At 47.9% G+C, this 26,983-nt stretch overlaps 1 protein-coding gene across 4 annotated transcripts in view; it reads right to left on the bottom strand.

Moving 5' to 3' along the window:
* LOC310711506 (neural-cadherin-like) overlaps positions 1-25,148 on the bottom strand; it is a 105,922-nt gene extending 80,774 nt beyond the window's left edge. For all 4 annotated transcript variants that reach the window (XR_014528511.1, XM_083513384.1, XM_083513385.1 and 1 more), the window contains exon 1: positions 24,035-25,148. Coding sequence is in view for 3 of the 4 variants with exons in the window: in XM_083513384.1 (XP_083369510.1) it covers positions 24,035-25,082 (1,048 nt within the window). In the remaining variant the exon portion in view is untranslated. The remainder of the gene's footprint in view (positions 1-24,034) is intronic.
* Positions 25,149-26,983: the final 1,835 nt, after the last annotated feature.

Here is a 26,983-nt window from a genome sequence, read left to right as displayed (position 1 = left end):
TTCACCAGTAGGTGGAGCCTGTTGATGCTAATCCAACTATAAGCCCCTGATGTCACCGAGGGTCGTGCCATGGCCTCCCGCCACGCAGGCATCGGACAGAATACACAACCGCCGGATTCCTTTAACGGAATACCCAAAATTGAAGGCGCAGGCGATGGCCACACCTAGCCCTTCGACACACCACAACACATTATTCCAATGCCTAACCGACAACGAAAAGTGAGGCCGGAAGGCTGGTGCCGCAGCAATTTAGGCTGCTAAACACGCCCCCTCACAGGCACCTGGTTGGGTGCCTGCCCATGGGCATGGGCGCCAGCCAGGTGAGTGGGAGGCAGGGGGCTAACGCCCCCTGCTTGAGGCGGAGTCCGGCTCCCGACCACAACCACCCCCCTCTCTTGCAGGAGGAGAGTCTTTCCCATTGCAGACCAGCCAGAGAAGAGCAAAGAGCGAAAAAGGTTCAGCCATGCTGAGGACTGTTGGGGCTAGCGATTGACTGGAGACACAAACATCCATCCTGCTCAGAAGTCTTTGTGTGTGCAAGCTCTAGGGCTGGACGATATATTGACCGGTTTGAAGTCCATATCACGATATTAGTTTCATAATTTTGACCTGGCAATATATCACAAATCATGAGGGGTGGGTGTGGGTGTGTGCAAGCGCGCACACTATGCAAAAATCACAATGCAGGAAATACCATGAAGCCTGCATCACTCCATCCTTATTTCAGACATCGTGATATATCGGTATATCACAATATTTAGCTGATGATATATCATGATGTTGAAAACCAGAAATTGCCCAGCCCTAGCAAGCCCTGAAAGCATGCTTACCAATGTCAGTTGCTACATGCTAATCACACACCACAGCCTATTTTCGTTCATCTACCCACATAACGATATAGATCATTTATTAGTGGGTTCCAAGTGCTTCAAGGAGTTAATGTTGAATTCTATCCAGTGCTGTACTCTAAATTTTATTCGTGTGTGTGTGTGTGTACAGACACACACACGAGAATGTGATAAAGCTCCCTCTTAGCTACCCAGCTGAGGAAGGTCAGAAGTCACCTTTTGTTTGGAATTTATTCTGGTACATTGTTTTCAAGTGGCTTTTAAAGATGTCATCACTGGAGCAAAATGAGCCCCCTTTCACACTGGGGGAGAGAGGAACTTTATCAAACAAACAAGATTAAGTTTGACCCCTGAACTACAGCACACAGACTTCGGGACTATGACGACAAAGTGTCAAATCAAAAAGGGTGTTTTTAGCCTACGGGGCATCATTCCCCCCCCCCCCCATTCCTGCTCTCAAGGATCTTCAGGACCATGACGACTGCTAAGTTCTGCTGGCAGAAAACTTGAGAGAGGGAGAAATGGAAATATTATTTAAAAAACAAGATGAGTTTGACCTTTTATTTCTGTTGCCAAAGGACAGAAATTTGTCATCTCCCACCCGCACCCGGTTTCTTTGCAACAAACAGAATGCTTGCTATGAATCTGAACGACTGGCACAAAGCATGCATGTTTTGAGTTATTACTCTGGTTTGAAGGTCTATAATTATTGATGACAGCTGATCTTTCTTGTCCAAGCTAATTTTGCTGCGGTGTTGGGATTCTCGTACCGCTGCACAGCCTGGGTTCTGTAACAGACTCTCACCCACACACAAAATACAGTGTCAGGTGGGAACTAGGCAGGATAGCCAACGTGGCTCCTGCTGCAAGAGAACCACAGTCCTGGATCCCTACCTCACTGGTAACTTCCAATAATAGAAAATGCACAGCAAAATAAACTACTGGACTCTCTCCCGCAGGAAGCCATGATGGCAGCCAACTTGGGTGGCTTTGAAAGAGGATTAGATAAATTCATGGAGGAGAGTAAGGCCATCACTGGCTACTAGCCATGATGGCACTGCTCTGCCCCCAACACCTAGAGGCAGCAATGCTTCTGAGTATCTGAAAGTTGCTGAAAACCACAGGAGGAGAGAGTGCTGTTGTGCTCAGGTCCTGTTTGCACGTTTCCCACTGAGGCATCTGGTCAACCACTGTGGGGACAGGATGCTGGGCTAGATGGGCCATTGGCCTGATCCGGTAGGCTCTTCTTATGCTCGAATATCCCCAATACACGGCAACCAATGAAGCATAATGATATCACATCATGCACTACTCTGTGGCACTAGATCAACTTTTGCCATCCTGGCAATTGCTGGATCAGCTGAGCTGCTGCTTTCAGAAGCATTCACATTTTCCTTGTATAGTTTCAGCCTCAGACGTACAAGTTCATCATAGAAATCTGCCTTATACCAGGTCAGATCCCAGCACAGAGTGCAGTTTTGTCTACTCTGACAGGCAGCAGCTCTCCAGGATCTGATTCAGACGCCTTCCCTACTGCCTGGTTCTTGTAACTGGAGATGCCACAGGTTGAATCTGGGATCTTCAGTAGGCAAAGCATTTCTATCTCCACCATTCTTTGATATCTCTTTGACATCTTCTCCAGTGTATGATTTTCAGTAAATGCATTTTCTTGCTCCTTATTAAACTTTAGGGCTTCAGAGACTCCCTGTTCCCAACCTTCATCAGTCAAAGCAACTCATTTTCCAAGAACAAAAGAAGAGCCCTGCTGGATCAGGCCAACGGCCCATCTAGTCCAGCATCCTGTCCTCACAGTGGCTAACAAGATGCCCCAATGGGAAGCCCATGAGCAAAACCCAAGCACAAGAGCAGTCTCTCGTCCTGTGGTTTCTAGAAACTGGCATAAAGCAAATTATGAAGTAGCTTCTATCTACTTTATCTCATGACAGTAGGCTGCCATAGGAGTATTTATCAAGATACAATGCACAAAAAGAGTATTTCCATACTAGCTAGACTATTTGGATTCTCCAAAAGCATCATGCAAGTGTACCCAGCAGTAAATCCAAACAAGGTTAATGAAACCTACTCTCAGGTACATTTACACAGCATTTCAGATTAGTTCCAATCACTTTGACAAAGCAAGTTTTTATTTGAATCTACGTAACATGTTTAGATCACACCTTTCCTTGGACAGGGTCATGAACTCAACCCTGAGCAGTGGTTCAGTCTCCGAACCAAGGGGCAGTCAGATAGATCATCAGGAGGACCAACAGCACAAGCAATGGGCATCCTGAACCCAGGCTCAGATCCCAACCTGGAACTTCAGCCCATCAGCTGAGAGATCTTCAACCAAAGATTCTTGAATTGGGAGTCCCAAAGATAGCAAACCATGGACCAGATTCTTCTGAGGGACCAACCCCCTGATGGGAGTTAACAGAGAGATGAGCAAGTGATAAGCTCCAGGCCAGAGGTCTGCTCCTGTAAAGCCTTCACTACTCAGGAACAGGGTTGAACAGGGGTGGGGGAGAAACACACAGGACGAGGACATAAGGAAGGGATGAGGAATCTGGGGCTCTCCAGATGTACTTGAACTCCATCAGCCCAAGAAAATAAAGTAGATGGTCAACTATGATGGGAGCTGGAGTTCAACAACAGCTGTAAAGCCACAGGTTTTCCGTGCCTGTTGAGTCCAAGGCCAGGGGTTCCCAAAATGTAATCTGCAGATCACTAGAGTTCTGTGAACTTCACGTGCTCCGTAGCATATCTCTAAAAATGCAATCAAAAATCATACACATCTAGCACAGTGCATTATGATTGCTACAACAGGCAGAAAAACTGAGTGATCTAACCAATACCTTCACTGAATTTCAAATGGTTCATGGGCCAAAAAAAGGTGGGGAGAATCACTGCCCTCAGCATCAGAGCATTTGAGTACATTGGCTGCTTAGAACTATCCAAGGTCCTGAAACTCCTGCCTGGCCTTATCTACCACCCTAATGGATAGATTACCTGTACAGTGGTAAAGCTAAAGGTAAAGGGACCCCTGACCATTAGGTCCAGTCGTGGCCGACTCTGGGGTTGCAGCGCTCATCTCACTTTATTGGCCGAGAGAGCTGGCGTACAGCTTCCAGGTCATGTGGCCAGCATGACTTAGCCCATTCTGGCGAACCAGAGCAGCGCATGGAAACGCCGTTTACCTTCCCGCCGGAGCGGTACCTATTTATCTACTTGCACTTTGACGTGCTTTCAAACTGCTAGGTTGGCAGGAGAAGGGACTGAGCAACAGGAGCTCACCCCGTCAAGGGGATACAAACCGCCAAACTTCTGATCGGCAAGTCCTAGGCTCTGTGGTTTAACCCACAGCACCACCTGCGTCCCTGTACAGTGGTACCTCTGGTTAAGCACTTAATTCATTCCGGAGGTCTGTTCTTAACCTGAAACAGTTCTTAACCTGAAGCACCACTTTAGCTAATGGGGCCTCCCACCACCGCCACGCTGCCGGAGTATGATTTCTGTTCTCATCCTGAAGCAAAGTTCTTAACCCGAGGTATTATTTCTGGGTTAGCGGAGTCTGTAACCTGAAGCGGATGTAACCTGAGGTACCACTGTAAATGGACCAACCCTCTCCACTTCCCTTGAGATCCTTTCCTAGACCCCTGGGCTCCTTCTTGCTGTCAGATCAAGTAGCCGAAACCAGATACTAACTAACCCCCTCTCAGTCTTAACTCACTGACTCTTGGCCTCTGCGACAAGTGGCATCAACACTCTGGCCCCCTGTGTGACCAAGAGGCAGGAGAGCCACAGGAAATAGTACCGTGTTTACTCCACACCATAATGAAGCTATAAATCTACAGAGCAGTAGTTACTACAGTTTTACTACCAGAGCTAACAATGCCAAGAGCAAACAGGAACAAGAATAATCTTTCTTATTAGTAGTAGGCTAATAAGAGGACCTTTAAGTAACAGGCAAGGCATGGATGAAGAGAAGCCACAGGCTTACAGTGAGTTAGGGGCAAATCAGAAAGAGTCCAGCTGCTGTATCAGACCAAGGCCTATCTAATCCAGCATCCCTGCTTCCTACAGCAGGATCCCTTTGGGAAGTACACAAGCAGAGCATGAGAGCGATAGCACTTTCCCACTGTTGCTACCCAGTGGCTGGCATCCAGAAGCCTCCAGTCTTGCAGGTAGCACATGGTCATCAGGACTAGGTGCCCTAATTCATGTAACCTTTATACTCCACGTCATGCAGCCTGTATCAAACCAGAGTGTCCTGGCCATGCAAACCCCTATTTATTTATTTATTTATTTATCTATTCATATCTCATCTTGCAATATAAAAACATTCTCAGGGAAGCAAACGGAACAAACCAAACAGGAAACAATAAACACAGCAGTAATAAAACACCGATATATTTATAAATATAAATACTGAGCCAGGCAACAAGAAGTATCTCATCGGAGTTCAAGAACAAATGTCAGCGGAGCAAAAACACTCAACGAAAGGAAGGAGCAAGGGGGGTAGGTCTAGGATGAGGGGAAGTGGCTGTGCAATAGGCGAAGTCTGGGGAAGTCCCAAGGGGATAATCCTTTCTCCACACAGCAAAGTGTCTTGGGGCCTGCTAGGAAGAAAAGGGAGAAAATAAGGGACCAGAATTCATCCACTTCTGATCGCTTCAGCTGTTTTGCATCTAAGACAAAGGTAATGTTTTCGGACGTTTTTTGGGGATGGTGGTGAGGGAATCATGACTTCAAATCAGCAATAAGTATTCCAATCGTATAACTGATTAAACTCATCCGGGGTGGGGGGAGCTCTCTTTAATAGGTTAATTGCTGTTTCCACAGTCCCAGAGTTTAGAATTTGCCTCTAGACATGTCAATGCACTATGACAAATTATTAAAGATGTTGTCTGTCTTCAAAAGCCAACGTATTTTCAGACTTCTGATTTCATTAGCCTTGTACCAGTTTAGCCTCCTGCCCCCAAAAATTGCTATGAATGTTTCATAAAAAAGATTTCCTTTTATATATCAGGAATACTCAAAGTCATTATAAATATAAGCTTCTGTGTATCAGTATAAAGTAGGGGGGGATGACAGCCTCATTGATTTAATAGGGGGAAACGGACAACACAGAATATTTTAGGCGAGTGAACATGTATTCACAATGAGAAACGACTAGCAGCCTTGAACCCAGCATTGCTCTGGAATTCAAAGAAACAAACAAACAAAAAAGATCAGTGCAGCTCTGAAATCAGTGGTTAAAATCAGTGCAGCTTTAAAGGTTCCATCTGCCATCTTGATTCAAATGGCGCCCACTTGTATACAAACACAGACAAAAGCCTGCTCCTTGATCTCAAGAACTATCATGCAAAATTTGGTCACAATATCTTAAGAGGCATCTGAACAGACAAACAACTTTCCAAAATATACACAGCAAATAATGTCAGTCTACAAAAGCCAATGTATTTTCAGACTTCTGATTTCATTAGTCTTCTACCAGTTAAGTTTTCTACTCTTTTTTTAAAAAATTGCTACAAGTGCTTTATAAAAGATTTTCTTTTATAAATCAGGAACACTCAAGTCACTATAAATAAAAGCTTCTGCGCATCAATATAAATTAGGGCAAAATGACAATCTCACTGATTCTAATGGGGGGGGGGACCTGACAATACAGAGCATTTTCCTTGAGTGAACATGTCTTCACAATTATAAACTATATTCCGCCTTCTTTTATTTAAGTGAGGGAAGAGGTATTGTATTACTACGATTAAACAATAATGGCTGAGAAGTCAGGTTGATCCTGGCATTTTTAGGTCATTTCAATTGTTGTTGTTTTTATTTTAAGGATTATAAAGGCAACCAAAGTCTTACATGTCTCCCAGTCAACATTTCTAGCCAAATGTAACATTTACAGCACATCAACAAATTTACTTTTTTAATAGTATGTTATTCACAGTCATCTGTCAATGTTTGTTCTTGCATCAACTGTATGTAATAAAGAAGTTTTACGTAAAAGGTTTCCATTAGACATCCCTGCCGAGTATATTTAATATGCATGCTGCAGTTTAGATTTTTAAATGTGATTAGTAAATGGCTCTCAAGTCCAACTATTTCATCTGCTTTAACAAATTTGGAAGTTGTAATGTGTGGCTCACAATGCCAAGGTCGCAGGTTTCATCCTCATTCGGCCACCTGCATATTCCTCCACTGCAGGGGGTTGGACTAGGTGACTCTTGGTGCCCCTTCCAGCTGTGTGGTTCTATGAGTCTATGGATGTTTCCTCACTAGGCAAATGATGCTTCTTTCCACCATGATGGCTACCAGCAACTCAGCAGAGCTGAGGAGTAGTGGGCTGAGATTACAATGCGGTAGGGGCAGAGGGAAAGATGTAAATATCCGAGAGACTGCCTCCTTCCCTACAGATCTTTGTGGGTGTTTGACAGATTCATGGAACAGAGGGTCACTGATGTCTAGAGCCAGCGTGGTGTAGTGGTTAAGAGTGGTAGACTCGTAATCTGGTGAACCGGGTTCATGTCTCCGCTCCTCCACATGCAGCTGCTGGGTGACCTTGGGCTAGTCACACTTCTCTGAAGTCTCTCAGCCCCACTCACCTCACAGAGTGTTTGTTGTGGGGGAGGAAGGGAAAGGAGAATGTTAGCCACTTTGAGACTCCTTCGGGTAGTGATAAAGCAGGTTATCAAATCCAAACTCTTACAGTTGGAGGTAGCTGTGCTTCTGAATACCAGTTGCTGGAAGCCACAGGGAGGAGGGGAGAGGCCTCTTGTGCTCAAATCCTGCTTGCTGCTTTTGCACAGTCAACTGTTTGGCCACTGTGAGAACAGGATGCTGGATTTGATGGGCCATTGACCTGATCCCTTAGGAGGCCATCTTGGTAGTTCCACCACCCTCAAGAGGTTCAGGTGTGTGTAACTGGGGAGAGGGCCTTCCCAGTGGCAGCCCCAAAGTTGTGGAGCTCCCTCCCCACAGGACAGGGCCTGGCAATCTCCAGCTTTTGGGGAACACACTTTTCCCTGGCCTTTGACACGTGAGGTGTGTGTTTTGGGGACCCATCCTATTCCTGTGACTTGGTTCATCTGTTTAATACTGGGTGTTAAATTTCTGTAACCCACTCTGTGGTGAAGGGAAGGTAATAAACTTATGTCCCACTCCTTTCAAAAGTGGGGAGACAACAACAACAACAACAACAACAACAACAACAACAACAACAACAACAACTGTACAGTGAAACAAGCAAGGTCAATACTTCTTAATAGACCAGCTGAGAGTCGAAGTCAAATGGCGTGAGGAAAACTGCTTTCATGTCCAGGCAAATGATAAAACAAACAAATAAGAGTGAAGCATGGGACTCAGGGGAATGGGGTAGGGGTGGGAGAAAGGACAAATATATAAGGGGAACTTCTGCTTGAATATGAAGAAAGACCGATCCACCAGGACTACTGCAATGAATGAGAAAGCTGCATGCGCATTCCAACAGCTACCAGTTCCTACTCCAAAACCTTAAAAGGAAAACAATGTACACTTGTCAGCTGCAGAAATCCAGGCTGACAGTGACTGATTTTCGCTCTCAAGTCCTGTGCTCTGCTCATTCATAAAACATAAAGCCTTCCGAAGAAATAAAGGCAGGCCCTGCTCTTTTCCCAGGCAGCTTACCTTTCACTCGTCGTAGGTAAAATAATTTCACTTTGTCACGTCCCTGCTCTTTACTCTCCCGTCTTGCTTTTAAAACCCGAAGTGCTTAAAAATAAACTAGAAGCTAAAAGCAAACAGGAAAATATTGCTAGACGGGAAAACCCCCAAATCCCAAACGTCTCAGAATTTAGAGGCAGCTCGCAGCACCGAAAGTTTTCAGGCTTCAGGCAACGTTCAGTGAATCAGATACTGTGCTCATCTCCTTGCAGAGGCTCCGCTTAGAAGGGAGGGAAACAACTCACTGAAAAACTCACTGCTCATTATTTGCCCATTTAATCCAAAATCATTAGTCCCGGCAACAGGTCTCCATCACCTCCTACCCTAACCTTTTAGCTGCAGATGACCAAACCCGAAACCTTCTGAGCGGAAAGAGTGTGCCTTGCCATGAAGCTCCAGCTCCTGTTCTCGGTTTACTACTGTAAAATTGCAGGTAAAAGGTAAAGGTAAAGGTAAAGGACCCCTGATAGTTAAGTCCAGTCACAGTTTCCAGGTCATGTGGCCAGCATGACTAAGCTGCTTCTGGTGCAACGGAACACCGAAACCAGAGCAGCACACAGAAACGGCGTTTACCATCCCGCCAGAGTGGTACCTATTTATCTACTTGCACTTTTCGGCGTGCTTTCAAACTGCTAGGTTGGCAGGAGCTGGGACCGAGCAACGGGACCTCACCCCGTCACGGGGATTTGAACCGCCGACCTTCTGATTGGCAAGCCCAAGAGGCTCAGTGGTTTAGACCACAGATAAGCAGAACTATTGGCTATACATAGGCCTGCCATTATGAGAAACAAGATGCGAGACTTAATAAGACCTTTGGTCTGATCAAGCAGGGCTTTCCTCAGGGGTCTCCTCTTTGCTTCCATCTCCACTGCCAAATGCAGCAACAACAACCTCTGCTGATGCAGTAGAGCAATGATTCCCAAACGCACACAGCAGACACAGGATGGTTTCTACAACAAACCTTCCATCCAGGCAAGGCCGTGATGGTGAAGTCCAACCCACATGGCCAGTATCCAAAATGAATGGAGAATGCAGCCAAGAAAACATCCCAGAATCTTCTGCAATGCTCACGGTGGGAGTTGTATGACAGATGAACAGTAGTACAGTGGTGCCCCGCAAGACGAATGCCTCGCGAGACGAAAAACCCGCTAGACAAAAGGGTTTTCTGTTTTTCAATGCGCTTCGCAAGACGAATTTCCCTATGGGCTTGCTTCGCAAAACGAAAAAGTCTTGCGAGTCTTGCGATTTTTTTCACTCCCCCCCTTTTTCTAAGCCGCTAAGCCACTAATAGCCACAAAACTGCTAATAGCACTAATCCACTAAGCCGCTAATAGGGTTGCTTCGCAAGACGAAAAAACCGCTAGACAAAGAGACTCGCAGAACAGATTAATTTCGTCTTGCAAGGCACCACTGTACCTTGGCAAACGACTCCCTGGTAATTTAATGAGCTTTAATAGCTTAATGAGGGCAAGCTAAACCACCGCGGCTTTCTTTGCTTCTGTTAGCTGCAATGGTGGTGAACAAACTGAAGGGTTATAGTTAGGAGCAGTAGTGACTTCTTCAAACCTGCTCAAGGCTGGCTTGCATGAGCAGAAAATGAAAAGGATTTGCCCACTTTTTTGTATTCGGTGGCAACAGGGTGGTCCAACACATGGCCGGGGGGCTGCATGAATTTCTCAAGGCTTTTTTTGGTGGCCCTTAGCAACATTTCACACACACACACACACACACACACACACCGCCCTTGTGTTGCCTTCCCAAAGCCAGGTAAGGAAGGTGCCAGGCTTTGGGAAGGAGGCACAAACCTCTGGTAGGATCCTAGAGCCCTCCCAACTTCTTCTCAAAGCTGGGGAAGTGGCAACTAGGCTTTGGGGAGGAGGCATGAGGGTTTGGTGTGAAAAGTTGGACCACCTTGTGTTAGAGGTCCTTAAGCAGAGGCTGAGCAGCATCCGTCTTTCAGAGATGCTTCAGTAGTGCATTTCCTGCATCAGCGGGAGGGTGGACTAGATCAGGGCACCAGGATATTCCAAGGGGGGGTACAGATGAAAATTAAGTAAATGGGGGGCCACAGCACAAGGCTAGGGGACCACAGAGGGAAGTGAGAAGCAAATAAATCATGATTGCCTGGCTATCTGCTTGGCCAATCACAAGCAGGTAAGGGGGCAGCCTGCCAGGGGGCGGCCTAGTGCTTCTTTTTGCCACATGCATTTTCTTGGAATAGTCCTGGTTTGTACAATCACTGAGGCTCCCGTTTTTTGACCACTGCTTGTAGCTACCGCCAGTGTTGAGCCATTAAAAAATTAAATAAAACATGTTCTATTTACAAACAAAAAATTTAAATAGCTACCTTTCTACAGGTAGGAGGGGGGGTGGACAGGAAGGAAACAAGGTTGGAAGGGGGCCACAGTTGGGGAAAGGTTGGGAAACACTGGACTAGGTGGCCTTGTGAGACCCCCCTCCACCTCTATCATTAAGATAGAGGATGCAAGGAAGCACAATTGATATTGAAGTAGGGAAGAGAGAATCACAATGGCAAGGGTGGCCAGAAGTGGGAGTGGAAAAAGACAGGAGAGCAGGCCAGCAAAACAGGATGTGGGATAACACCACATCCACACAATACATTTAAAACATGTGGCTTCCCCCAAAGAAGCATGGGAACCATAGTTTAAGGGTGCTCTGTGAGGGGTAAGCTACAGTTCCTGGGATTCTCGGGGGGGGGGCTATGTGCTTTAAATAAATAGTGTGGGTGTGACCTTAAGGTACTCTGGGGAACCTTAAAAATTAAAGAATTCACTGTGGCACAAACTTTTGTAGAGTCGACTTCATGCACCTGAAAGCTTGTGCACTATAAATTTGTTTAAGACTTGTTTTTGCTGCAAGTGGGCTAACATGGTTACCGCTCTGGAACTCCTTCCAAAGTTGTTCCAAAGCTTATTCCACGGAGTGCCAAAGCCCAAACTGTTTGGCAAACTTCAAACTAATCTTCACGGGGAGGATGCAAATTTGAATGTTGCGTGAGATACCCCTATTTGGAAAGCACTCAAATTTGTACCATCTGACACTCTGTGATGCATCACCAGCTGGAAAGCTGCAGCGCTAGCCAAATCCATTAGCACAACAAAAGTGTTACCCCCAAATAGGTTTCCCCCCTCACAATTTCAACAGTTCCCAAAATATAAGACAGGGAATTAGTACAAGAATTGCCAAAAGCAAAATCATTAAAAAAATATTTGGCGGTGATGCCAAGCGTCCTCTTCCCCACCTGCCAATTTTTTTAAAAAAAATAATAAATCTAATTTCTGTATCCCTTTCAAAAGAAAATGGAGACAACCACAGGATCCACAAATCTTTGGCACTCTAGAGAGACCCTGAAGAAGTCACAAATCATTGAGCAAACATTACAGGGCAGATTTGAGATCAAAGAAGGCTAATGGAAGAAGAGAGGGCAAGATAAGCTGCATTTTAACTATTTAGTAGTCATTTCAAGTGAAGCTAACATCGTATTACTGGTCTCACAACTTGCTTGCCCTCCCATTTGAAATGTTGCAAACCAGCTTTAGGAGCCAGGCAGACTATACCCATATGCTCTGCAATTTACATCTGTCACCAGATTAAACAGATTTGTGCTGAAATTTAGTTAGATCTGGAGGAAAAGCTGACGACTTCTGCAGAAATTAAATGTTTGTAAGAGGAAGAAAAAACAGCCAGCAGGTCTATAAAGCTTAGGTGCTCAAATGTAAACAGTTTCTCAAAGATGTCTATAATCTGGCTGCCTGCAGTAAGAGATGTCCTATCTAAATCTCCTGTATGCATAAAACTCTTTAAGGCAGCAAAGAGAAAGCTTTGTTTTCTCAACTTTCCACATGCATATATTCACTTGCACTGAAAGTGAGCAACACACCGGAATGATAAACCACAAAAAGAAGAAATGCGTTTACAGATTTGTTTTTCTCTGAAGCGTTTTTTTACCCTGCTCTGCAGCTGAAAAGAATACCAGGGTGGCTTAGGGGTCCTTAAAACAGGAGCCAGTCCCTGCCTTGGAGCTTACAACCTAAGACGCAACATTAAAAGAAATGGGGAAGTTGGAGCAACTGACAGAAGAACAAACCAGAAACAGGATCACAGCTAAGACTCGGTGGAAGGTTTGAGCACTGCCACTCGGGAAGGGAGATGGGTGCAATGGCTTAGCTGCAAAAATGAAGGACTGTAGCTCAAAGGTCAAGAATGTGCCCTGCGTGCAGAAGTCCCAGGTTTAATTCCTGGCATATCCAGTTGAATGGGCCACAGAGAAGGTGACGGGGAAAAGCTTCCCCAACATGCTCTGCACTGCATCTCCCATCAGCCCCAGCATCAGAAAGAACAGTGTTGCACCAGCTGGACTGGAAACTGGAGACTGGAGACCCTAGAACCTGTTTCTCCACTTAGACCTACATTTGTGGAAGAGGTGGCAATACAACCAAGTACATGGTGGAGGACAACACCAGCACACCCTGCTGGACTCTGCTTCTTAAATCACCTGGTCTGTGGATACAGTGATGCTTCAGCCTCTTCCTTCTCTCCTTCAACACTGCCTCTGTTTCTGGGTCAGGCTTTGAACAGGTCAGGACTTTAAAACCTAAGAATGTAAGACAGCCTGCTGGGTCAGATCAAAGGGATCCACCTAGCCCAGCCTTCTGTTCTCACAGTGGCCAGCCTGTGGGAAACCAGAAAGCAGGACCTGAGCACAAGAGCCTTCTTCCCCCTCCTGTGGCTTCCAGCAACTGGTATTCAGAAGCATAACTGCCTATTCAGAGCACAGCCATCATGGCCATTGACAGCCATCTCCTCCATTAATTTGTCCAAGCCTCTTTGTCCAAGCCTTCTGGGTTATTGGCCGTTCCACAGCTTAACTACGTACTGTGTGAAGAAGTCACACTCAAAATAACTGATGTTTGTTTTTGGCTGTGCTGTGATTTCCTACCATGGGAGATGGACAGAAAATACTGCAGGGAGTTTCTGAATGAGAAGGAAACTAAGAAGATGACGGTGGGAGCTGTAGTGAGCTACAGCTTTGGATTTTTTGGGGGGAGGTGCCCCACCTTGCCCTGAACACAAGCCTCCCGTCAACAACCAACACGGCTAGCGTGGGGCTCTGGCCCCAGATTAAGCTCATAATCCTTTGCATTCATTAAAGTTAAAGACTTGATGTGATAAAATATTCAAATTCCAGAGCTGGTTTTCCTCCACAACATACGCGGTGCTTAAGAGATACAAATATGTGCTTAAATAAAATATTGCAAGATTGGCGTTACCTATTCTGGAGAACATGCCAAACGTCACCCCGAGCAAATCCCTTGGAAAGAAAAGGGAAAGGGGATGGAGCGGGGGAACGAGAGGGGATTACGAGGCTAATGCGGAGGGATGGAGGGAGGTCAGAAGAGCCTGAGATGACAGAGGATTAGAGGAGAAAGGATCTTCCCATCATCCCAACCAGAGGTGGATGGAAATCAGGCTCCTTCTCCAAATGAAAATGTCAGGGCAAAGGCATCAATGCTCATTCCACAGCTAAAGCTCCTTCCACAGCCCTTCCATGGGCAAACTGATGAGTCGTGCCAATCAAATACTGCCAGTAAGTAGCACAGATACAGGCACTTTTACAGCTCAGGACCGCAATACCTCAAGGGTCACCTCTCCCCATCTGAACCATTAGAGACCCTGCAGTCATCATCCAGTCCTGTGCCCTGTTTTCACAGTGGCTGACAAGATACCCCTGAAGACCACAAGGACCTGAGCACAACTTTCCAGCTGTTAGCATGCAGGGGTCATATGCAGCAGAAAAATTAATTTTAGTAAAATGGCTTTGATTGGTGGAATTGGAACTACTACTACAGGTGCCACATAATACCTGTTCTGCATCTGCAAGAACTCAATCCTTTAGTGTGGCAGCACCTGCACTTTGGAACTCCCTGCCTATTGAGATCAAGCAATTGCCTTCGCTGTATGCTTTTCAGCACCTGCTAAAAGCATTCTTGTTTAGATCAGCCTATTCAGGCGCTTTAGAAAGTCGAGATGGTATTTTAACTTTTTGTGGCTGTGATTTTTTCTCGATTTTAGTGCTTTTATCTTTTTCTAAACCTCTTTGGGGGTTTGGGGGATTGTTGTTTTTTAAACAATCAAGTGGTGTATACATCTTATGAAATAATTAAAAAGTAAAATGAATCTCTGCTCAGAAGCACATCTTTAATTGAAAGGTATTCAGACTGAGCCTTGGTATACTAAAGGAAGCACATTCCTGATAAGAAAGAGCCCTAGAGCCCTAGCTAGAATCACAAAACTGCAGAGCTTGGAAGGAGTCCTAAGGATCATCTAGTCCATGGGTAGGCAAACTAAGGCCCAGGGGCCGAATCCGGCCCAATCGCTTTCTAAATCTGGCCCACGGATGGTCCGGGAATCAACGTGTTTTTACATGAGTAGAATGTGCCCTTTTATTTAAAATGCATCTCTGGGTTATTTGTGGGGCATAGGAATTCGTTCATTATTTTTTTTTCAAAATACAGTTTGGCCCCCCCCAAAAGGTCTGAGGGACAGTGGACCGGCCCCCTGCTGAAAAAAGTTTGCTGACCCCTGATCTAGTCCAACCCCCTGCATTGCAGGGACCACAGCTAAAAATGCAGGTAACAATCCAACTGGAGAAACAAAGAAACCTTGCTTGCCCCTTTGTCTTCAGATTAAAGCTGACCTCTCAGCTCTAAGTCCCAAGAGAGAAAGTGAGGAGTAGGGAGTTGCAAAATTGATGCAACCTGAGATTTACCATTCTAAACATCAAAGACCATAGAGATAAAGGTTACAGGGAATAGTCTGGGAAGCTGGAGGTTCCCTGTACTATCTGTCTTGACCCATGCAAAGGCTTCTCAGCAAGCTGAGTTGCATCCAAATTGCCAGTGGGAAGCCTGAGCGCAACAGCACTCTGCAATTTATTTCCCCACATTGCCTGGCATTCAGAGGTAGACTGTCCCTGTGCATCGAGGTTCTGCTGCCATAAGAAGTGGCCTGCTGAATCAGGCCAAGGGCTTTGCTATTCCTCCACTCTTGTTTTCACAATGGACAGCCAGCTGCCCCCAAAGGAGGGTCTGAGGGCTCAACTGGCTATATGTAGCCCCACATCTGAGAAAAGTTTGGAACAGAGGTAATTTAATGCCCCCCCCCCCCGTTATCTTAAGCCGGCCTAAATCCTGCTGGCTCCCTATACTTAGGATTGCTCTGCCTGTGGGTTGTACATCCAACCCCCTGAAGCAATTCCATCTGGCTCCTGGCAGTCCTTCTAAATTCTAATCAAAATGCAGTTCTCCAGGCAATTACACTCACAATAAAAAGAAAATGGTTTTTGCAAAAGTTGTGTCCGTGTATGTGTGTGTGCGCGCGCGAGAGAGAGAGAGAGAGAGAGAGAGAGAGAGAGAGACTTTTACATCACGCCGGGATTTGTTTGTAACATATACCTAATTTGCCCAGCCTCCTCTCCCCCCCCCCCAAACTTCTTTTTGATGTAGCAATTTATTTTGCTAGCAACAAAACAAGGGACTCATGGCCGCAGAGTAAACCAGTCAGTCTGAAAGCAGTTACTTCCAGGAACAAGCATATTTTCCTCCTCCCCCTCCCCCCCGGGTAATCTGCCATTCATTCTCTGCTGCGGCTCCTGCAGATGACACGGAACTGGCAGAAAACATTAAAGAAAACTGATTTGCTCTGGAGAGAAGCAAGACTGTGGATTAGAGGCACTTCAAGAAGCTTAAACCGCACTTTGAGTCAGACTGTAGGGAAATAAAGATGGCAGCGATAGAAGCCACCACTGGAAGAGAGAGAGAGAGAGAGATCTCTTCCTGACAACATTAAAGTCCTCGTGCAGAATTCTTTTGGGTACAGAGAACTGGAGACAAGGCATCAAGATACACCGCTCCAAGTTCTATTAAATAAAAATTAGAGCACATTCCAGGAAGGCATAATCCCTGCTGAATAGATTGTCTCATGCTAAGAACAGTCCCCAACACTTTGAAGACATCCATCTTAAAAAGATGACTACACAACCAAAGATGACTCGTTTCCCTTTGAAGTGTCTGTATTTTATTCTTTACAGCAACAAGATGGGGAGAGGAGAGATATATGTAAGTAATAGTCCCCCAACAAAAGATACAAGTCGTATTTTTGGGAAAGGGCCAGCTCACTAGTGGGACAGTTGCTAGGAAAACAGGAAGCTGCCTGAGTCAGACCACTGGTCCATCTAACTCAGTATTGCATGCACTGGCTGGCAGCAGCTCTCCAGGGTTCCAGGCCAGATGTCTCTCCCAGCTTTACCTGGAGATGCTAGGAACATATGAAGGGTCCTTATGCTCAGTCAGGCTTCTGGTCCATCCAGCTCAAGGCAGCCTGCACTGGCTGGCAGCACCTCTCCAGGATATCAGACAAGGTGCGTCTCTCCCAGTCCTACCTGCGGATTCCATAAGGGGACTGAACCTGGAACCTTCTGCATGCAAAGCAGATGCTCTACCACAACCCTTCCCTTGAGCCAATCAGGTGCAGCGGAATGAGAAGAGCTGGGAAAACGAAAACTGGAGGCCTTGTCAAAGCATGGCATCCAGCACCAAAGCAGCTCAAACCCTGCAACAGCAAAGCTGACAGCATAGTCACAAAAGCCCTCCCTGCGATGCAGTCCAAATAATTTAAAAAAGGCATAGCACTAATGCTGCCACCTGAGACTGCGCTTCTGGGGTCAAAATACGCTCTCGTTCAGCTTGCAATGATCAGATGCATTAGGAAGTGAGCAGCATATTCCTCAACTGGATTTTTAATTTCCAGATATGGAATAAAGTAAAAAAATAGAATAAATGTGCAATAAAAATATGATTGCATGGCTCTGTAAATTTTGGCACATATGTAGAAAGAGAAGCCTAAGACAAAAAGGGGGAAAATCGGGGGTGGGAGTAGACCGCTTTTTCTGAGGTTTTGCATATATATATATATATATATATATATATATATATATATATATGCTTTCGTAGATTTTCACGGGTACAGGAATGCAGGTTTTGGTGTCTTCGGGTGTCTTCCCGTGTAAGAGTTGGGGTGTCTAGGCGACGTTTCGACGAGGTCTCACTCGTCATCTTCAGGCTGGTGCTTTCGGCTTCTTGTTACTGGAACAGAGCAGGATCTCAGTGTTTGAGTTCCTATAAATACTGTTGAGGGGGTGTGGTGTATAGCCTCCAACGTTCTGGGCAGAGAGGAAGTTCCCAGGTTAGTGTGCCTTTTCTTCTTTTGTTCCTTAATTACTTGAGGGATATCTTGAGTGATTTCTTGAGTGATATTCTGAGTACCACTTAGGAGGGTCATTAAGTGTGGATTAGTTGCTAAAGCTTTCGTGTCTTGACCTCTTGAGCTTGTGAAGAGTTTTTCTGAGAAGATGGCTGTACTGCACTTAGTTGTGCTCTGGCTTGGCTTCGTGTATAGGGGCGAGCTGTGGTTTTGTGCCCTGTGCCAGCCAGATCTGTGTAGGGATTGCAGGGGGGTGCAGCATCCGGAGGTGCCACTATGGTTTGGCTACTGGATGGTGTCTGTAATTTATCTGTGGAGAGGGTCTGGGTTTGGGTCTGGTGTGGTTGATTGGTGATGGCGTTCTGTGTGCCTCTGGTTCTGGTGTCGGTTTTTGTGGGGAGGGCTAATTTCCAGATGTCTGGCAGGCGGGACGTGTCGTCACGCTTGTTCATGTTGTGAGGGTGTTTCTCTATCTCGATGGCTTCCATGATTATTCTCTTGTGGTGATGTTCCATGTTAAAGAGCAATTTGGAATCTGCAAAATTAATTTCGTGTCCTGTTTCTTTCATGTGTTGGAAAAGAGAGGAAGTTTTTTCTTCTTTTTTGACGGCATTCTTGTGTTCTGCGATACGTGCATTTATTCGTCTGTTTGTTTGTCCAATGTACGTGGCTGGGCAGACTTTGCAGGGTATTTCATAGACCCCTTGGTTTTCCAACTGGATTTTATCTTTGGGGTTTCTGAGGATATTGGCTATTTTTTGGTTGGTGCAAAAGGCTGTTTTGATATTGTGTTTATGGAGGATTTTGCTAATTTTATCTGTAGTGCCCTTGATATAAGAATAATAAAAGTGATAAAAGAAACACCCCCCAACACCCCCCAAAAACCAAGACACAGAAGAAAACAATGGCATGGCCCTCCTTCCTTATATCAAGGGCACTCCAGTTGGAAAACCAAGGGGTCTATGAAATACCCTGCAAAGTCTGCCCAGCCACGTACATTGGACAAACAAACAGACGAATAAATGCACGTATCGCAGAACACAAGAATGCCGTCAAAAAAGAAGAAAAAACTTCCTCTCTTTTCCAACACATGAAAGAAACAGGACACGAAATTAATTTTGCAGATTCCAAATTGCTCTTTAACATGGAACATCACCACAAGAGAATAATCATGGAAGCCATCGAGATAGAGAAACACCCTCACAACATGAACAAGCGTGACGACACGTCCCGCCTGCCAGACATCTGGAAATTAGCCCTCCCCACAAAAACCGACACCAGAACCAGAGGCACACAGAACGCCATCACCAATCAACCACACCAGACCCAAACCCAGACCCTCTCCACAGATAAATTACAGACACCATCCAGTAGCCAAACCATAGTGGCACCTCCGGATGCTGCACCCCCCTGCAATCCCTACACAGATCTGGCTGGCACAGGGCACAAAACCACAGCTCGCCCCTATACACGAAGCCAAGCCAGAGCACAACTAAGTGCAGTACAGCCATCTTCTCAGAAAAACTCTTCACAAGCTCAAGAGGTCAAGACACGAAAGCTTTAGCAACTAATCCACACTTAATGACCCTCCTAAGTGGTACTCAGAATATCACTCAAGAAATCACTCAAGATATCCCTCAAGTAATTAAGGAACAAAAGAAGAAAAGGCACACTAACCTGGGAACTTCCTCTCTGCCCAGAACGTCGGAGGCTATACACCACACCCCCTCAACAGTATTTATAGGAACTCAAACACTGAGATCCTGCTCTGTTCCAGTAACAAGAAGCCGAAAGCACCAGCCTGAAGATGACGAGTGAGACCTCGTCGAAACGTCGCCTAGACACCCCAACTCTTACACGGGAAGACACCCGAAGACACCAAAACCTGCATATATATATATATATATATATATATATATATATATATATATATATTTTTCGTAGATTTTCACGGGTACAGGAATGCAGGTTTTGGTGTCTTCGGGTGTCTTCCCGTGTAAGAGTTGGGGTGTCTAGGCGACGTTTCGACGAGGTCTCACTCGTCATCTTCAGGCTGGTGCTTTCGGCTTCTTGTTACTGGAACAGAGCAGGATCTCAGTGTTGGCTTCCATGATTATTCTCTTGTGGTGATGTTCCATGTTAAAGAGCAATTTGGAATCTGCAAAATTAATTTCGTGTCCTGTTTCTTTCATGTGTTGGAAAAGAGAGGAAGTTTTTTCTTCTTTTTTGACGGCATTCTTGTGTTCTGCGATACGTTTAACATGGAACATCACCACAAGAGAATAATCATGGAAGCCATCGAGATAGAGAAACACCCTCACAACATGAACAAGCGTGACGACACGTCCCGCCTGCCAGACATCTGGAAATTAGCCCTCCCCACAAAAACCGACACCAGAACCAGAGGCACACAGAACGCCATCACCAATCAACCACACCAGACCCAAACCCAGACCCTCTCCACAGATAAATTACAGACACCATCCAGTAGCCAAACCATAGTGGCACCTCCGGATGCTGCACCCCCCTGCAATCCCTACACAGATCTGGCTGGCACAGGGCACAAAACCACAGCTCGCCCCTATACACGAAGCCAAGCCAGAGCACAACTAAGTGCAGTACAGCCATCTTCTCAGAAAAACTCTTCACAAGCTCAAGAGGTCAAGACACGAAAGCTTTAGCAACTAATCCACACTTAATGACCCACCTAAGTGGTACTCAGAATATCACTCAAGAAATCACTCAAGATATCCCTCAAGTAATTAAGGAACAAAAGAAGAAAAGGCACACCTACCTGGGAACTTCCTATCTGCCCAGAACGTTGGAGGCTATACACCACACCCCCTCAACAGTATTTATAGGAACTCAAACACTGAGATCCTGCTCTGTTCCAGTAACAAGAAGCCGAAAGCACCAGCCTGAAGATGACGAGTGAGACCTCGTCGAAACGTCGCCTAGACACCCCAACTCTTACACGGGAAGACACCCGAAGACACCAAAACCTGCATATATATATATATATATATATGAAGCATTGAGCCTACTTCTGAGTAAACATGCACAGGATTTCTCTGTACATTTCATAGACAAGCCAAATCGTGCAACTGTATGTGTGATCTAAGTTACAAATGATGCATTTTATGTTGTCAAAAGTGGGGTTAGGTTTGTTAAGGAAATAGTGCATATATAGTCCAACTTCGCACAACATTTTCATTTTTGTCCTCTGGGAGAATAGGAGGAAACAAGACTTTTACCCCTTAAAATGTCAAAGAAACTCTGGAAGTATTACATTTCTATGCACATGAACACAGCGATTCTAAACATCAGCTGCTACTTCCACGTGGCTACATCTGATGGGGAGACTGGACAGCAGAGCCCATTCCATTGGGCCGATTGCCAAACTGCCTCTAGGGCTGCCTTCCAGAAGCTCATTCATTCCAAGTGCCTTCCCCAATCTACACAGACTGCACCTCCAACAGTGCTCTCTCTGCCAGGCGACAATGATGTTATTAGAGAACCACAGGGAACTAGGAGTTCTGTGCAGGAAGCTGAGTCTGTAAGGAAGGAGGCTGCCCCTTGCTTCAGGTTCATGGCAACTGTTTTCCTCCAGAACTGCACTACCTGTCCATGCTTAGGGTGCAATTCCACCCAGTGGCTCTGTCGTGAGAAAAAACAGGATGTGCTGAATGGGCACATCCATGCTCTGACACACAATCACAAATAATGCAGAAGAAACAGCTTTAAAGAAGCCACCTCCTTTCCTCAGGGCCTTTCCATCAGGGTTGGAGAGCCATATTCACTTGCAAAGGGCTGTACAATGGTACCTCTAGTTATGAACTTAATTTGTTCCAGAGGTCCGTTCTTAACCTGAAACTGTTCTTAACTAGAGGTGTGCTTTCGCTAATCGGGCCTCTTGCTGCTGCTGCGCTGCCAGCACACAATTTCCGTTCTCATCCTGGGGCAAAGTTCTCAACTCAAGGTAACTCTTCCAGGTTGGCAGAGTTTGTAACCTGAAGCATTTGTAACCTGAGGCGTTTGTAACTCGAGGTACCACTGTATTCTAGTGGGCACGGCCAGAGACAAAACTAGGCAGAGCTAAGGACATGGACCTTGCATACAGGGAACATTTCAGCAATGCAGAAGCCAGAGAGCTTGCAAGAGGCATTTTATCACAGTTTGAGAACAAATTCCAGGCAATATATGAACATGGAAAGGTTCTGCGATGGGATTTCCTTCCACCCACCCACATGACATTCATAACCAGAGCAGTATGTCACGTGTAAGCCAGTCCCCCAAAAAATTCCCCACTGCATGCACTCTTGGATGCAAAAGGGGTAAGACTGGGGTTCAAATCTTGACTCAGCCACAAAGCTCACAGCATGCCCTTAAGCCAGTCACTATCTCCCAACCTAACCTACTTGACAGGATTGTTGTAAGGATGTAATTGGGATGGTGGGGGTGGGGAGAGAGCATTGAATCTGCCACTTGTCCCTTGGAAGAAAGGTGGGATGTGAGAATAATAAGTACGTTTGCAGTGAAACCTGGGACACTGTAGTTTTGCAATAAGATGCAATTCTCTAGAACTAAAATCCCAGGATTATTATTTGGAGCAGGGAGGGCCTGGAGAGGAGGCAGAGCTAAAATGGTTAAAATTACCCAAACTCATAGTACAGAACTGCTTTCCTTAGTGCAGGGGGGGAATCTTGTGGCCCTCCAGGTGTTGTTGGATTCCAACTCCCACCAGCCCCAGCCAGTAGCAAGGTAGAGAGGAGCTGTATTTCAGCAATACCTGGAGGGTCATAGGCTCCCCAGCTCCATCTTAGTAGCTCAGAACTATGAGACTCTGCTTCCCTGCTGGAGGCTCAACCAAATCCATGCCATTTTCCGAAAGCAGGAAATTTTGGGGCCGGCCCTACTGTTAGGCAGGACATCAGATGCTGGGAAGGGGTAGGCAGTATTCCCCTAACCTAGCCTGCTGGCCACAGGTGTTCCCTTAAGCAATTCCTCCTCAACCAGCCTGCTGTTATTAAATGCTGCGGAGGTTGTGTTGCCAAGACCACCTCTACCTTAGGCAGCAAACTGTCTTGGGACAGTCCTGGGAAGTTCAATAACTGCTGGTTGCTTTGTGCAGTTCCAGAGAGGCATGGTGCTAGATTTTCTGTTGCAGAAGATGTGACAGACCCTGTTGACCTTTCAAAACAGGCCAGAATTTAGCTCAAAGAAACCCCACCAATTCTAACCAGACTTAAGGAGTTCAGGTTACTGCCTTAGAGCAGACTGGCCTTTGGTTGACAGACAGAGAATTGCATTTACCCTGTGCAAAGGTGTCCCCACGATGCCTAGAGACCTGTTAGGAATTAGGAACATGTTAAGGGGTGAAACTGGTTTGAGAAACGGCAGCACCATGCACTAGGATGAAATACAAGATACATCTGCATTTTGGATAATGTATGAACATGGATTAAAAACCCAATTCTGGGAAAGCAGCGAATGCACAGACAGGGGGAGGTGTGAAGACAGTCTAAGTGTGCTGTATGCATGATCCTAAATGGAAATGGACAGAGCTTTCTGGCCCCACATCACTGAGCCAGTGTGGCATAGGTGAGACAGCGTGCAGTAGTGGTTAAAGCCAGGGATGGGGAACCTGTGGGGGCCCTCCAGACGTTGCTCCCATCCTTCCCATTGACCCCACTGATGGGAGTTCTGGTTAAATACCACCTGAAGGGTCACAGGTGCCCCACCCCAGTCTAGGACCTGGAAGGCTCAGGGTTCAAACACTATGACCACCTCAGGCCAGCCGCTGTCTCTCAACCTGATCCCACCTGTTGGGAGGATGAAATGGGGAGAACCATGTAGGCCACCTTAAAGGATAAACAGTGACCACCACATTATCAGGCCACAACAGCAGAGGAAGGGAAGGGCTGCTTCTCTCTCAGCCCCCCACACCCTGCCACTCTACCTCTGCCCTGCCCTCAGCTCCTTGTCCTGAGATTTTGCACGGGCTATGAGCTGCCCTCCTTAGATCTGGAAGCGAAAGTGGGCTGAAGAGCTGGGCTCCAATGGCGCAAGCACATGAAGGCGGGAAGCTGCACCCCCTGGGGTGACTGCTGGGGGGGGGTGTGATTTTCTCGCTCTTTTTGCTCCGCTCCCCCGTCCCTTCGGAATTAGGCCTTCGCCCGCCCCGCCGTCGCGTCAGCGCCTACCTGTCCTGTCCTGGACGCGGCAGACGACCTCCCAGCGGGCGGCAGCCTCGCGGTCCAGGCCGCGGGCCAAGGTGAGCTCTCCGGTGTCGGCGTCCAGGCGGACGGGGGCCTCCCCGGCGGGGGGAGACACGAGCTGGAAGCGGGGCGCGGCGAAGCGGGCGGCGGGGCGGAGAGTGGCCAGGAGGGTGCCGGGCCGGGCGTCCTCGGGCAGCGCCAAGGCCAGCGGGGGCTCCTGCGGGGGCAGGGCGCGTCGCCGTCGGAGCGGGGCGTCGTCGGGGGGCGGCAGCTGGACGGGCTCGGGCAGGACCTCGAGGTCGAGCGGGGCGCTGAGGAGCGCGGGCCGGCCGCGGTCGCGGGCGAAGAGGCGGAGCGGGAGCGGGGCGCGCAGGTGGAGCAGGGAGCGGACCAGGACGACGCGCCCGCTGCGCGGCACCACGAAGAAGTGGGCGCTGGGCGGGCGGGCGAAGTAGCGCAGCTCGGCGTTGGCGCCCGCGTCAGCGTCCTGGGCCCGCGCCTGCCACACGGGCGCCCGCAGCGCCAGCGTCTCAGCGACGCGGAGCCGCCGCACCGACGACGAGGGCGCCGGCCCGAGGTTGGCGAAGCGGGGCGCGTTGTCGTTGGCGTCCAGCACGGCGATGCTGAGCGCGGCTAGTTCGGCGGGGGCGGCGCGGCGGTGGCAGCGCAGGGCCAGGCGCAGGGCGTAGAGCGGGCGGGCCTCGCGGTCCAGGGGCCGCCGGGTGCGCAGCCACACCTGTCCCGAGCGCGCCTGCAGCGCCGCCTGGAAGTGCCCGTGCGCCTCGCCCAGCAGCTCCAGCTGCCAGCGCCGCCCGCGCACCTTGGCGCACCACGGCTCCGGCCGCGCCAGCCGCGTCAAGGGGATGCTCAGGCCGCCCACCCGCGTCCCCGCCGGCCAGTTCTCCGGCACGTGGCCGTGGAAGGACGGGCGGCGGCGCCTCGAAGACGACCCCGCTGCCTCCGCGATGCTGCCGGCCAGAGCCCAGCCCAGCAGAAGGAGCAGCAGCGGCGGCAGCCGCGTCGGCGAGGCCATGGCGAGGGAGGAGGAGGAGGAGGAGAAGGACCCGCCTGTCCGCCGCCTCGCCCCCCGACGAACGGACGGCCGCCTCCAGCGCCGGCGCTACTGCGACTGCCGCGGCATGCTCCTCGGCGGCGGGCAAGCGCGGGGGGAAGGCGGGGCCACCGCGCACGGACGGAGAGCCGGTTGGCTGGCGAGAGGGAAGAGCCTCCCGGGCTGGCCAATCTGCGCTCGAGAGAGAGGGGGGGCAGCAGGCGCCCAGGCTCCCGCGCTGCTCTCCGCACAGCGCAGCTCGCTCGCTTCGGGGCATCCCCGGCCGCTTAGGCGGGAGGGAGGTGGAGGGTGCCTTCCAGGCTCCGCCGGGGCGGAGAAGCCTGAAGGTCGCTTCACTGGGACCAGGAAGGCAAGGCTGAGAGGCGCGCCGTCCTGAGCTGGCAGCGCAGTCCCAGGGACTTTCCCCCCAACGCAATTCTTTTCTTCCCCGGGAGCAGCGCTGTCAGCTGCTCGACGTTCAGCAAAAGTGGCGCAGTTCTCTCGTGTATCAGGCAGGAGAACACCAGCTTCGAAAAGGACACCTGCTGCGTTTGAGGGGCACCTTGGATACCTGCCCTGCTGGCTCCCCTCTTTACGGTCTCTCTTCCCGTGGGAAATCACTGTGATGTTAGCGCCAGAAGAAGCTGCTTTATGGCAAGTGAGGCCACTGGTCCATCTCGCTCAGCGTTGTCTGCACTGACTGCCAGTGGCTTCTCCAAGTGTTTCAGGCAAGGGGTATTCCCAGCCTTATCTGAGGATGCCACTAGGATTATTTTATTACATTTACTGGTGACTCTAAGTGACTTACAGTATATAAAGAAACAGATACATTAAACAAAAAGAAAGAAAACAATGCAAAATCTCGAAGGCAATTGGATTTTTTTTGAACCAGGGATCTTATTCATGCCAAGCAGATACTCTGCCACTGAGCTACCAGCCTTCCCCATAGTTTTGCATTTTTGGAATGTGTCTTGTAAACCACCCTGGGTTTGTTACTGAAGGGTGAGGCTGAAATACCTTGCACTGCAATACCTATACTAACAATAAAACCTAGCTCCTAGCTTTCATGTTCTTCTGGGTATCAGCCCTGCCAGTCACTCTGACCACCAGTCTCTGGATTCAGAAGAATGTCTTTTCAGAAGCAAATCCAATTGAGTTGAATGGGATTTACTCACTTGTAAGAGTATGCACATGCACATAAAATTAATTTATCCCTGTCACATAATGATAAATTTGCACGTCTCTGTAAATCTGCGTTTTTTCAGTCTAGCCTTTTCCACAAGCACTTTCACCAGAGGTGAGCGAGGGCCAGGAGAGGTACAGTCTACACAAATTCTTTTCTCTCTTTTTAAGTCTGTGTTTTTCCTTTCCTATTCAGCATATTCTGATTCCCTCTCCATGCTGCCCCACCTTTCCTGCTTCAGAAAGCAAATAAATCCCATTCCTAGTTTCTAATAGGAATAATCCTCAAGCATGTCCAATTTAGCCCCTTCTCACTGCCACCTGGAGGCTGTTGCTGTCTTTACAGCCCAAACCAATGAGCCACACACGCCCCCCCCAAACACCCTCCTTTCCTTCTCTCAGCTCTGCAGAGGGGCAAAGGCTGTCACTGTCCGAGAATGGTCATAGCTGGCATGTTAGCCATAGCTGGTCAAGGTCACTCCTAGCCACTAAGGTTACCTGAGCCTCAAGAGACAAACCACACACCTGTTTCTTCATGAGGCCCCCTTCCAAAGCAAGTCAACCTCCTCCTCATCTCCTGCTCCTCTTCTTCCTCTTCATTGCTAAAACCATTTGCTTGCCAAGCAGATTGCCAGTGTGCAAACAGGCATTGTAACCTACGACTCACCACCACCACCACTGCCATTGTCTGAGGTAGAGTG

Source organism: Podarcis liolepis (genome assembly GCF_965112155.1).
Source record: "Podarcis liolepis genome assembly, chromosome: 7".
Lineage (NCBI taxonomy): Eukaryota > Metazoa > Chordata > Lepidosauria > Squamata > Lacertidae > Podarcis > Podarcis liolepis.
The sequence above is the reverse complement of the archived record's forward strand: the minus strand, read 5'-3'. Positions and strand labels throughout refer to the sequence as shown.